General features: G+C 34.6%; 1 protein-coding gene across 2 annotated transcripts; it reads right to left on the bottom strand.

Moving 5' to 3' along the window:
- Positions 1 to 1816: 1816 nt before the first annotated feature.
- LOC111447231 lies at positions 1817 to 7518 on the bottom strand. 2 transcript variants are annotated; one of them, XM_023086276.1, is made up of 9 exons: positions 7146 to 7518; positions 6267 to 6407; positions 5594 to 5740; positions 5366 to 5471; positions 5027 to 5209; positions 4675 to 4840; positions 3711 to 4033; positions 2518 to 2607; positions 1817 to 2216 (listed from the first exon to the last, which is right to left on the bottom strand). In XM_023086276.1, the coding sequence occupies exons 2-9, from the start codon at positions 6279 to 6281 to the stop codon at positions 2161 to 2163; spliced, it is 1086 nt and encodes a 361-aa protein (XP_022942044.1). In that variant the 5' UTR covers positions 6282 to 6407; positions 7146 to 7518; the 3' UTR covers positions 1817 to 2160. The 2 variants fall into 2 exon arrangements, with proteins under 2 accessions (XP_022942044.1, XP_022942052.1); XM_023086284.1 differs by having other exon boundaries at positions 3711 to 4018.
- Between the last annotated feature and the right edge of the window lie 4012 nt (positions 7519 to 11530).

Below are 11530 nucleotides of genomic sequence, written 5' to 3'. Positions count from 1 at the left end.
TAAACTTTATTAAGTATTTAAAAAATTCATAAACTTTCATTTTTATTCTAACAAGTCACTAAAGTTTAAAAAATGTCTATCGTCAACCGAACTCCTACGAAAAGGCTTGTCAAGCTCGCTTTGTCAAGGAAAATGGTTCGATGATCCATAGGAAATAGCTTATCAAGCTCAGAAAAACTGAGTTAAGGCGTGCATGGGTCAAAATCTTAGGAGGTGACAATGGAGACTCCTATAAATATTGAGATTTATCGTACCTTCGAGCGTAAGTATTAACTTAAGCATCAAAGACTCTAAGTGTATTTTAATAAGAGGCTTTAAAGTTGTTATTAATTATGGTCATAAGTATAATCTTGACCCGTTCACAACATATTCACAACATAAAGGATTGCTTGATGATGCTTCATTTGAATCTAATTATGTGTTTGGTTTAGTTAAACATTTTACAAGCAATACTACAATCATCTTTATGAACCATCGACATATTTAGAGTAAACCCATGATCAAATTTTAACTGTCCATCATCATTGAGCCCATTCAACAAAAGCTAAGCACATCCCATATGATGTTTATGAGTTTCTTCACGTTTCAAAATAAGATTGATAGGGTTATGTATGAGTCGATGTCAATTCTTGATAATATCGCTTAACAAATTTCGAAAAGATTATATCCAAGTGGAGTTAGATTTATTTGATAGGTATATGTATCACCATAACGATAGTGCATATATCGAGTAGATTCATTATTTAATATTTAGTACATATATGACTATGGAGGATGTTTCAAATATAATAACCACCTATATACATACTTTAAATCAAACTTATGAAGAGAATACATATCTTCCTCCGAAAAATATTAAAAGTCAAATTTGAGTATCAAAAGAATTCGGCTCCCTTTCCATGAAGTTTTAAGTTGCACCACCGAGTTCAGACCTTACGAGTTGTGATTTCCAAGAACCAATCAACTGGAACATAAGCACACACAAAAAAAAAAGTGCTATTTTGACAACAGTACCCAAACAAGGGGCTCTTTATAAACAGATCAACGTAAAAAAAAATTAAAAAAAAAGCTACTTTTAGACAACAAATCCCAAACAATTCTTCACATTAAAAGATGAACATTTGATAGTGATAAGGATTTGACACAAGCTTTGCTGCTGATAAGGTTAATGATCGTTGAAAATGATGGCAATGCAGCAAATGTAAGTAGAGACAGTCGAAGCAAGCTAGCATAATGTCAGGCACTATTCAACTTTGGTGCTGGAAAAACTCATTTCAAAAGATTGAAAAGCAAGGTACTTTTGAAATGGGAAGTTTAAGTGTTCGAAGAGACTTCAACCTACCAGAACAATTTTAAGTGCAGAGGAAAGAGAAATGGCCCACCCTTCTCAACTATTTGTTCCTGTCCTGACATACTTAATCCGGAAACAAAAACATTTGTGAGCAGTGGCCTAACTAGCTTGTATCTCCTTTTCTCCTAGAAATTTAGATTTGTAATCAACAAGATTTCAACTGCTATGTCATGAACTGTGTAAAATTAGGGAGCTGGTGGGTATTTAGAACAGAACATGTTCATTAAGACCATACAACGATTCTCTTAAGTTTACCCACGAAAGTATACTTTTATGAGCCTGTAACGATGTCCTTAATTATGATCACAAGTGAGTAGTAATCTTGAACTTTGCAAGTCAACTTGCAGGTTCTTAAAAATCTGTCTCCGGAACAGACTATTGAATCTAAAACAACACTAAAGGATTGCTTAACGATGTTTTATTTAGTTGATATATTATGCTACCTGCGCCATTAAACAAGAGATAGAACAATTAAACATCTAAAAAATACGATAATTATGGGATTGTTGTAATTGACTCTTTAGTCCAGACCAGACAAGGGATTAAAAACTGTTCAACTTCCAAGAAACTGGAGACCTCTAAAATGAGCGGCACAAGAGAAGCACGGCTTCCCCTACATGACTACATCCCTATCTACAATCCTACCAACCAACCAAGCTATGTGACTAAAATTTTTAAATAATTGAAATTGTTGATGACAAAATTACTGGATGCCTATTGTGAATAGAAAATGAGCTCTTGATTTCTGATCAAATCTTATACTATCCTACTTATTCAAGTGGGAAAAAAAAAACCTTTGTCGCCTTTCTCTAGGACTTCTCTTCGTCTGGCTGCTCAGGGACAGAATCAACAAAGAACTCCTCCACTGCGATAAAATTGAGACGTTAGTGAGTGGCCAAATGATAAGTTATGTACATAAAGGTTTAGACTCGAATTCTTGGCTTTCTTAAATTTGCATAGTTGATATCTAAAATCTATGTCATTCAACTTTCCATGGACAACTAGGAACTTCTAAGTCGCAAGAGTCATCATACTTGAAGAAAGAAAAGAGTAACGAACAAATGTAAAATGATTAACGTTTGCCAAAATTGCTTGTCATGATAAAAAGGGTGGTTTTGGTTACATCAAACAATTTAGAGCTGAAAAGAGTCTTGCAGTTCCCATACCTAGGTCGTCTTGCTCTGGTGAATCGAGCAAAATTTCTGGGTCGGAGTGCAAAAATGGAGAACCAGGGTAGTTCCCCAATGGTCCTAAATCTGCACCAATTTGAAGAGATTTCATCAATATGCTTAAAGTTATTCCAAGAGAAAAGTGAAAACTGCCAACGAATTAGGATTTTGCATTCTTATTTAAAGCTCTTCCTAAAAGCTATCAACTTCTATAGACCAACACAAGACTTTTCCTTACGGAAAATTAAAAAAGATCGAAAGAAAAACTTCATAACAATTTGACTGAAGTAACTTATTGGAAAAGGAAAAGAAAAATTAAATTCAAATGATACTAAAGTAAAAGGCCACCATTCCCAAACAATTCCTCAATCGGTCATCTGAAGGATACCCCACGGCTATATTCATATCAGGGATGAATGAACAGCTTCAATCTAGGGTGATCGCTGAATGAACAACGCATAGACTCATCCACACAGTATATTTGTTCGACTCCGATTAGGATATCTGTCAATCAAGTCAGACATCCTCTAGCTTTCAAATATTTTGAGTTGGACTTCAGAGGCAAATTTCCCTTGAAACTGTTGCCCTTGTTCACAAGATAGGGAAAGCTTTTTCTCACTCTTACGTCCTGCTCTATTTATTGCAAAAAGGATTGTTGAACTACTGCTAGGTGGTTAAAGTTGTTCGGTTTTCAATGGCTTATTTCTCATCATTCTTTTATGTATTGGCTGGCCATCGAGGGGGCAGGGACTACTACTGACTCTCCTTTTTCAATAATTTATAACTTGAATGGTATAATGTCTGGTCACCCTTTCTTGTCCAGCTTGATTTCTCTCTCCCATTCTATTGAAATCTTTGTGATCAGGATCACCTAGCTTAGCTTGGGCGTTTGGAGATGCATTTTTCAGAATTTAGATGTTTCTTATTGCCTAGTATAAAGGCCGAAGTGATTGACCCTTCGCAACGTTTACCCTTTCTAGTATTTACCCTGTTTCTTGTTGTAAACCTAGCTAAATGGAGGAGGAAAAAATAAGTCCAATTTAGAACAATGCTTATTATTCTAGCCTTGTGAAGTAATATTCCAAAGAAATTACGGTGATCTGAAAAGGTGATATGATACTGCTAAAAGTTCTGTAGACATCAATATAAGAGTCAAAATTAGAGAAATCTACAAATCATCTAGAAATTACCTCCCAAATTTGATAAATCTGTTTTAAGATCTGACAGACTAAAATTCCACTGAATCAGATCCAATGATCTGAGAGAATCCCTGGAATTTCCTGCTCCATCATCTTGCGAAAGTTGCAGACCAACTGAATTTACGATTTCTGATGTAAATGCAGTATCAAGTGCAGAAGTATCTACTCCAATTCCAGATATTTCTGGAGCAGTGAATGAGAAATGACCACTGGATGCAACCGATGTAGGACTCATAGACATCTCTGACATGGAGGACATTGTACAATTTGGTGGAATAACAGAAGCCACATCAGCCACGCTGTTCATCAACATACTTCAATAAGAACAAGTATTAGATGCAATAAAATAACTACAAGTTCAAGTGAAAAGTGAGATCAATATATGAAACCAATGAATGTAAATACTGGATTACTATCCTCCATGAAAATTTTTAAATGCTCTCTTACAGTCGGCAAATGAATCCTAGAGGCAATATCTTAACCATTGGTCATTAGTCCCATGCATATTAGTACGATTTTATATCACTGGATGTAGTTCCTTTAGCTTTGTTTGTAGATACTCAAAACTCCAGCACAAGTTTCTTCCATGCAAAATCTACCACACAGACACATGAACATGGCTGATTTTTCTTGAGGAGAATTTAGCGAAGCAGTAATGATCAATGATATCATGGCAAGACTAGCAGCATGAGCCATGACATCCCATGCTAGTACTTGTGCATAATTACCACTCCCCTAGAGGTAATAGAAACTATATTGAAAAGGGTGCTTGCTCAATAAACATGCCAAATTCTTTTACAGTATCACATTTTTTCGTCTAAGTTTAAACATATTTCCATTTTATGCAATCTTATTGACCATTTTATAACTTTCTATTTTTTGTTTCATCGAGGCCACAGTATTGAATGTTTTAGGATGAATATTAATAATGGCTTTACTAGAGCAGTCTTCTTACTCGTTCCCAGAGTTCATTCTAATAGGATGGAAGTTACTAGGTGCAGGAACTCCATTGACCACATGGCAGCTTGGCATCCCAGAGCGCATGGTATCCATGTGGGGTTGACCTGGCATTGACATAGGAGGTTGTTGAAGGACTGGATATCCCATTGGTAAGTTGTTAACTGCACTGAAAATAAGTAGTGATGAATAACAAAATACTAGTATCTTGCAACATGTAACTCTCTTACTTCAATATATAAAATTAAGCTATCTAAGAGCAGAGCTACAACTAGGCTTGGCAACCCAGCATCCATGGTATCCACTGAGCTAGATAATTACATAATCTGTTTGGCGATATGAGAGCTTACCAGGCATAGGATGAATTCCATTCTGCATAGGAGCTAACGGAACTTTGGGAGGTATTGAATAATTCATGAGACGACATTGATGTTCAAGCAAATGATTGAAAAGAAGGATTTGTTTTTTCAATTTTAATCTTATATAGTAGGCTCTGAAAAAATCAGCATTCTCTTCTTCCAGCTTCTGCCAAACTGAATGAGGAAAGTCCAGAACATTAATAAACAATAATAGATACGTAATAATTATCTATAAGTGTATGTGGAGTGATAGTAATTGTTTACAATCATTGTTATTTGATTGAACACGAATATTAGAACATAGAACTTAATCAAAGCTCCTAAACTTACCCAATGACGTAAATCCAGGATCTATCCTTGCACGATTCAATAGGGTCTTAACCACCTCATCTCTATTCATGTATAACTGTAGGCACCGCTCTATTAAATTCTGGACCTAGAACAGCATTCCAGTTCATTCAACAATAAAGAGATAAGAAATCACAACAGAACATTGAAGATGAAAAAATAAATATAGAAACTAATGGTCATTGTAATTAGAAAGAATCTGTGGCTTACAAATTCAATATCTTGGTGAGAAATTTTTTTGCCATCATTGTTTGAGGCAGAAATCGAACCTGTGTCTGTTATAGGAGCCTCAGTTTTGTAGCTGTTTGGTAGGTTATTTTTGGTATCATCCAGAGCTTTTTTTGCATCTTGAGCTCTCTATGCATGTCAAGTAAGGATCTTAGAATGACAATTGGATTTATAAGTGTGACAATAACCAATTAATAGTAATCGATTCGGAAACTAAATACTATAATGAGTTGCAGGGGAAAATACAACATAAAATGTCCAAGAGCCAGAATATCAACAAGGATTGAGGTCCAACAGTCACATCAAACTTCCATATTCGCAGGCATAAGTAATATGATCCGACATATAATATCATACGAGGCAGCACACTTCTTAATGGCAACGGCAGAAATATGTCAGGCTGATAAGGACCACGTAGGATAAAAAACGATGTCTCCGAATTCTATTAAATTTTAAAGCCAAATCCATTTCTTCTTTCAATTAGGCAATATTGGAAGTATAACATTAGCACCACGAAGTTGAAAAATCATTCTAAAATTTGAAGTAAAGGAGTAAGTGGAGAAGTTCTGTTGTAGGCAAAGAACAAGTAAAAAGGTGAAGTTAGAGGAACGTCGAGCTTTTTGTATAAAGCAACAACAGAATTATAAAAGGAAACCTGTGCAGTCTTCATATCAGTTGAAAGCAGAATGATCGCATCTCTCTATACAAATTAGGTATTCTTTAAGTGCAGAGAAGGCTGCAGAAAAAAACGTGATTATATACATAGGTATAGCTCTTGTAGGCTTGATTATTTCACCTGAAACCAGAATACAAATTATTCAATCACCAGTCCAACCAATAGGACAGATAAGATGAAGTGTAAGAAATATACACCATAAAGTAAAAGCTAACAAAACCAATACGTTGCTAATTCATTGGGTAAATTCTTTGCAAAATGACCAATGATGAATGGGGGAAAAAGAACAGGATCCTTTAGATAGTTTGAAACCCAAAGAGTAATCATACTAGAAATCCACTGCCAATCATTCTAATTCATTTAAAGAAAAAACAACTTTTCAAAACAATGCTTTATATTCCAAGCTAGAAATCCACCTACGACTGATTTTCTAATTTATTTTCTAATTTAAAGAGACAGAATAATGTTCCCAGCATGTGAAGTTCATCAACAGACAATATCCAAAGCCCTCCTAGATTAAACATCCATGCTCCAAAAATTCAAATGAGAGAAACAATCACTTTTCATAACGAACTCAATTCCAAACCAATACCACATGTTACATACTTATGGACTATGAATGGAAATCACTAAAGCATGATAGGATGAAAACGAGAAAATATATTGTCTAAACTCAATTGGATCTCAAGTTCAACTCAGTTCCGTGGGCACTCTGAATTCCATCATCAATACAGTTTAACAACGAAACAGTAGTGGTATTAAACTACAACAATCAATGTAATCCCAATTTTCATTTCTTCAAACAGATATGAACAACCCAAGAATAAGGAGGGAAGGTTAACGATCTGGCAATATTACCTGCAACCCAGATTTCAAAACTCGGTGAATATGTGTAATTTCGACAAATTTAGTAACCTAAACTCCGAAACCAAGCTCAGACATGCGTACGATATCGATTGTTGAACAAAAATGGCAGTTGAAATTCGCAGTTGAGATTTACTCAAAGCTTAGTAGCTAGAAGACGAGAACAAAATGAAATCCTGCATCGATAGCCGCAAGTGCGAGAAAGAACGACGGAAGATGTTTGAATCAAATGGATGAAACAAGGAAATTAGAGGATGGGAATTGATGAGAAAACAAAGCTGAGAGGAAAAAAAATCTTGTTAAGCAATGACTGTGCTCTGATTTTCAGGAAATTTGTTATGAAATGAGAATCGGAAATGGAATGATAGAAAAATGGTGGAAACGGAAAAATACACAGGATTCGGCTTGGTGATATTTTTGAGAGAGCGGCTCGGCTCAGCTCAGTGGGAGTCGGCTTGGCTTTCAGTTTTGACGGCGCTGTTAACGACGAGGAGAAGACAGAATCTTCTCGGGGCATCGAATCACGGGCAGACGACGGTGACGTTATTGTAGGCGACCGCCCAATCACTGTCACTGTCATTTATTATATTTATATATTTTTTGTTTTATTTTAATGATGTATTTTTAACTGTTTTCTTTTTTTCAAAAATTGCGGCTCATGACTTACATTTAATAAACTTCGGACTCTTCAAGCATCTTTTACAAGTGCGTGAAAACCTCTCTTTAATAGACGTGTTTTAAAGTCTCGAAGGAAATCAAGAGAGAAAAAAGCTCAAAGAGGACAATAACAGTAGGTTAGGATCGTTGCAAAATCATAATTTAGAATTATACCTCTCGAAGTTTAAATTTTTTTTTTTCTAGTAGTTAGAATATACCAATTTGATTTAATTATAGAGTTGAGATGGGGTCCATTTGGGGCGTGCTCCAAATATAAATATCAGAATTGTTGGCCCATCAGTTCTTTAATTTATTGCCATGCCCCATTCATTTTTGTTTTCATTCTTTAATATATATATATATTTATTTTAATTTTTCATCATTTAATTCATTTTTTTATAATATTTTTTTTAACCTAGAGTGTTCCTTTTGTTTCACCTGTACGGATCACCTGGCACACCCAAATAACCCCCACTAAATTCAATTCATCTAGAAACAACTTTATTTATATATATATATATATATAGAAAAGTATTATTTAATATCGCACCACAATAAAAAAGAATTAAAACTATTTAAATTTTTTTAATCATCCAAAATTTCACAAAAAAAAAAAAATCAAATAAATATAAACATAAGGATAGATAGATAAAATTTGTGCTGGAATGAAAAACAAAACATTATTATTTAAATTTTGAAAAGATACGCCCAAAACATATGTCACACGTTTCTTGGTTAATTAAGATCGAATTTTATATTAGAAAAAAAAAAAAAATATATATATATATATATATATATAGAAAGAAAAAAAAAAAGAATTTTATGGGCAAATATTTGTCTTGATGCAACATTTCCTCACCCACCTCTCAATTTCAATCTTTTCAATTCAAATTTAATATTTGCACGCCAGTCCATCTTTTCAATCAATATGTCTCCATTTCAATTTTCTTCAATTATTTTAATAAACTTTTTTAATTTTTCTTAATTCTATAATTATTTTTTCCACTATTTATTCCCTAACTAGCTCTATAATTGAGTTTTAAATTTTAATTCAATGTTAAAAATTAATAAATAAATATATTAATATTAACTGAAGTTTGTTTTGTCTAATTGCCTGGTAATTACGGCTTGGCGGCTGTGGCTCTGCGCCGGCACAAGCTGTCACTAGTGTGATTGACACGTCACCCAATTCAAGATATAGACTATGAGTTCTCTGTTTGATGAAACTAATGATTTATGATTAAAAAGTTAATCCAAACATAATAAAGTGAAATTAAGATAATCGAAAAGCTTCCAATTATAATCTGACACGTGGTACTCAATTTGTCCCTTTGTACGCCACCATCGATGCTGACAATTTTGGAGTGTCAGATGTGGGCCCGATGGAATCAATTTGGGACGTACACGTGTCGAAAGGAGAACTGGAGATCGTGGCAATACGTTGACCGTTAAAAGGGTGGTCCGAGTCAATGTTGGGACAATATTTTCAAAATTCTGGCCAAGTTTGTCTTACATATGACTGCTGCCGTGACGTGGCAAGAAACTAATTTGCAATATTTTGTTCTTATGATAACTATTTATAATATTATACAAAGTAAACAAATTTTTAATTTTTAAATTCATATATTTTAAATTCATATAGACAATTTCACCATTTTTTTTTCTTATTTTACTTATTATTTAACTTTTTTTTTTAAATCTTGCCCTTAATTTTTTTAGTTCAATTAATAAAAACAAATATTTAAAGATTTAAATACTTTTAAAATATAATGCAAATATTTCAAAAAAAATATATCATAATAAGTAAATAAAAAAAAACTCATAATTTTGGTGTATTTATCATGATGGTTAATTACGTGACTCTAATTTAATAAAATATCATGTACTAAACACGTATACTTGGATAATATTTTCTCAAATTTATTATTTTTTGATATCAAATATTCGATGACTAGATATTGATGAAAGTAGCCATGAAAGCGATAAGACAACAAAATTTTGATATCAAATATTTTATGATTAGATTGATGCAAATAGCATGAAAGCAAGAGGACAAATGGCTGTCTAAAAGGTTAGACTTGGCTAATGTGGAAAAAAAATCATTCTAATTTATGAATGGTGTAAAGTGTCACAATTTTATCGAGAGAAAGTAGGTTGTGATCCGATACATCAAGACATACAAAGGATGATTATCAAGTGGCGCTCATCCGACTATGTGAGGGCCAAGATTGAAAAGTGTCAGGATGTGACCCATGAAGACAGTGTATCATCAAACATACCAAGAGTGTTCATTGAAGATAAGTCGAGACATATGCAAAGTCCAAGAGAACAATGCGACACGAGTATCGGAGACAAGCTCAAAGATGGTCTGGTAGGTTTTAGGGTCATAACTTCAGAAGTCGGAGTTTCGATATGAGTTTGGACATGCGACTCGAGAATTAAGTTCGTTGATATAAAAGATAAAGCTCACTAAATTTGGTGTCAATCAAATACTGAACAGACTATGCATGAGCCTATATGTCCACTCACCAAATTGACGTCTACTCGAGAATGATTGGAAATGCCTCAAAATGTAATATAGGGAGAGACATGGTGTTGACTCTCCACCACTCTTGTGGCCTATACGAGCTACACTATGACACATACGTGTATCACATTGTGGTTCAGCTGTCTCAGACGTCTTTCTTTCAAGGACAGTACTAAAATGCACAAGTGTGCTAATATTGCGCCCTAACCCATGAGTCGGAGGTTAGATTATGCACTCGCTATCTAGAACGTATGTCGCAAATGGCTTAGCATGGACACGAGAGAGTCCAATGCTCGAGAGAACCCCAGATGGATGAACGTTCGAGATGTCCCAATGAGATAATCGACACGTGGGTCAGTTCCCAACGAATGTGTCCGAGCAAACTAAAATGGTCGATGTATCCTGAGACATGGGATGACATCACAGTGCATGAGTCGTGTTGTTGAGAACCAAGATGACGATGAGATGCAACGTGTTGTGTCACACACGATTAAACATGCACGCACGAGCAGCGTGTGTAACCGAACAAGTTTGGATTCGGCACAGTGATGTTCAGTTGGCGAAAACAAACATCACCTAAGGTCCAACAAAACCACAAAGCCAAACGAAAAATGTGAAGGGGAATTGAGTCCCCCTTAAAACTTGTCGTGAGCATATCAAGATCACGACATCGCACGGTTGAAGAAGTACGACCGTGACACCATGGTTAAAAAAGTTTGATAACCAAAAATTTCACTCAACCCAACTCAACCTATAAGCTTGAATTGAGTTATAAAATTATATATATGGTCGATTACGATCCAATTATATATATATTAATAAAACATATAGAATGGGAAGACTAAACAAAATAAAATTGTTATCAACTAACATGACATAATATGATAACGAGACATGGGTCCAAGCCCATCTAACCCCTCTAAGCATCTTAGCCCAAAAAAATGACCGACTTACCCAATTAACAAAGATTATTGAGCGTATGCACTAATGCTAAGAATCACAGATCTCCACAAAGATATAATATCGTCTATTTTGAGTCTAAACTTTCATGGTTTTGCTCTGGACTTCCCAAAATATCTCATTTCAATGGAGATAATATTCTTTGATTATAAACTCATGATCATTCTCTAAATTAGCCGATGTCGAGTTTCAACGTCCCTAGATTCGATCTTGAGGAATGGGGTAACGTCGTACC

Source organism: Cucurbita moschata, unplaced genomic scaffold, assembly GCF_002738365.1.
Source record: "Cucurbita moschata cultivar Rifu unplaced genomic scaffold, Cmos_1.0 Cmo_Scf00001, whole genome shotgun sequence".
NCBI lineage: Eukaryota > Viridiplantae > Streptophyta > Magnoliopsida > Cucurbitales > Cucurbitaceae > Cucurbita > Cucurbita moschata.
The sequence above is the reverse complement of the archived record's forward strand: the minus strand, read 5'-3'. Positions and strand labels throughout refer to the sequence as shown.

Excerpts from the sequence above, each read along its gene's own strand:
- LOC111447231 (XM_023086276.1), bottom strand. Across the intron at positions 4,841-5,026 it reads TGGAATTCATCCTATGCCTG|TTAACAACTTACCAATGGGA; the intron begins GTAAGCTCTCAT and ends TTTTCAGTGCAG. Across the intron at positions 2,217-2,517 it reads ACCAGAGCAAGACGACCTAG|TGGAGGAGTTCTTTGTTGAT; the intron begins GTATGGGAACTG and ends ATTTTATCGCAG.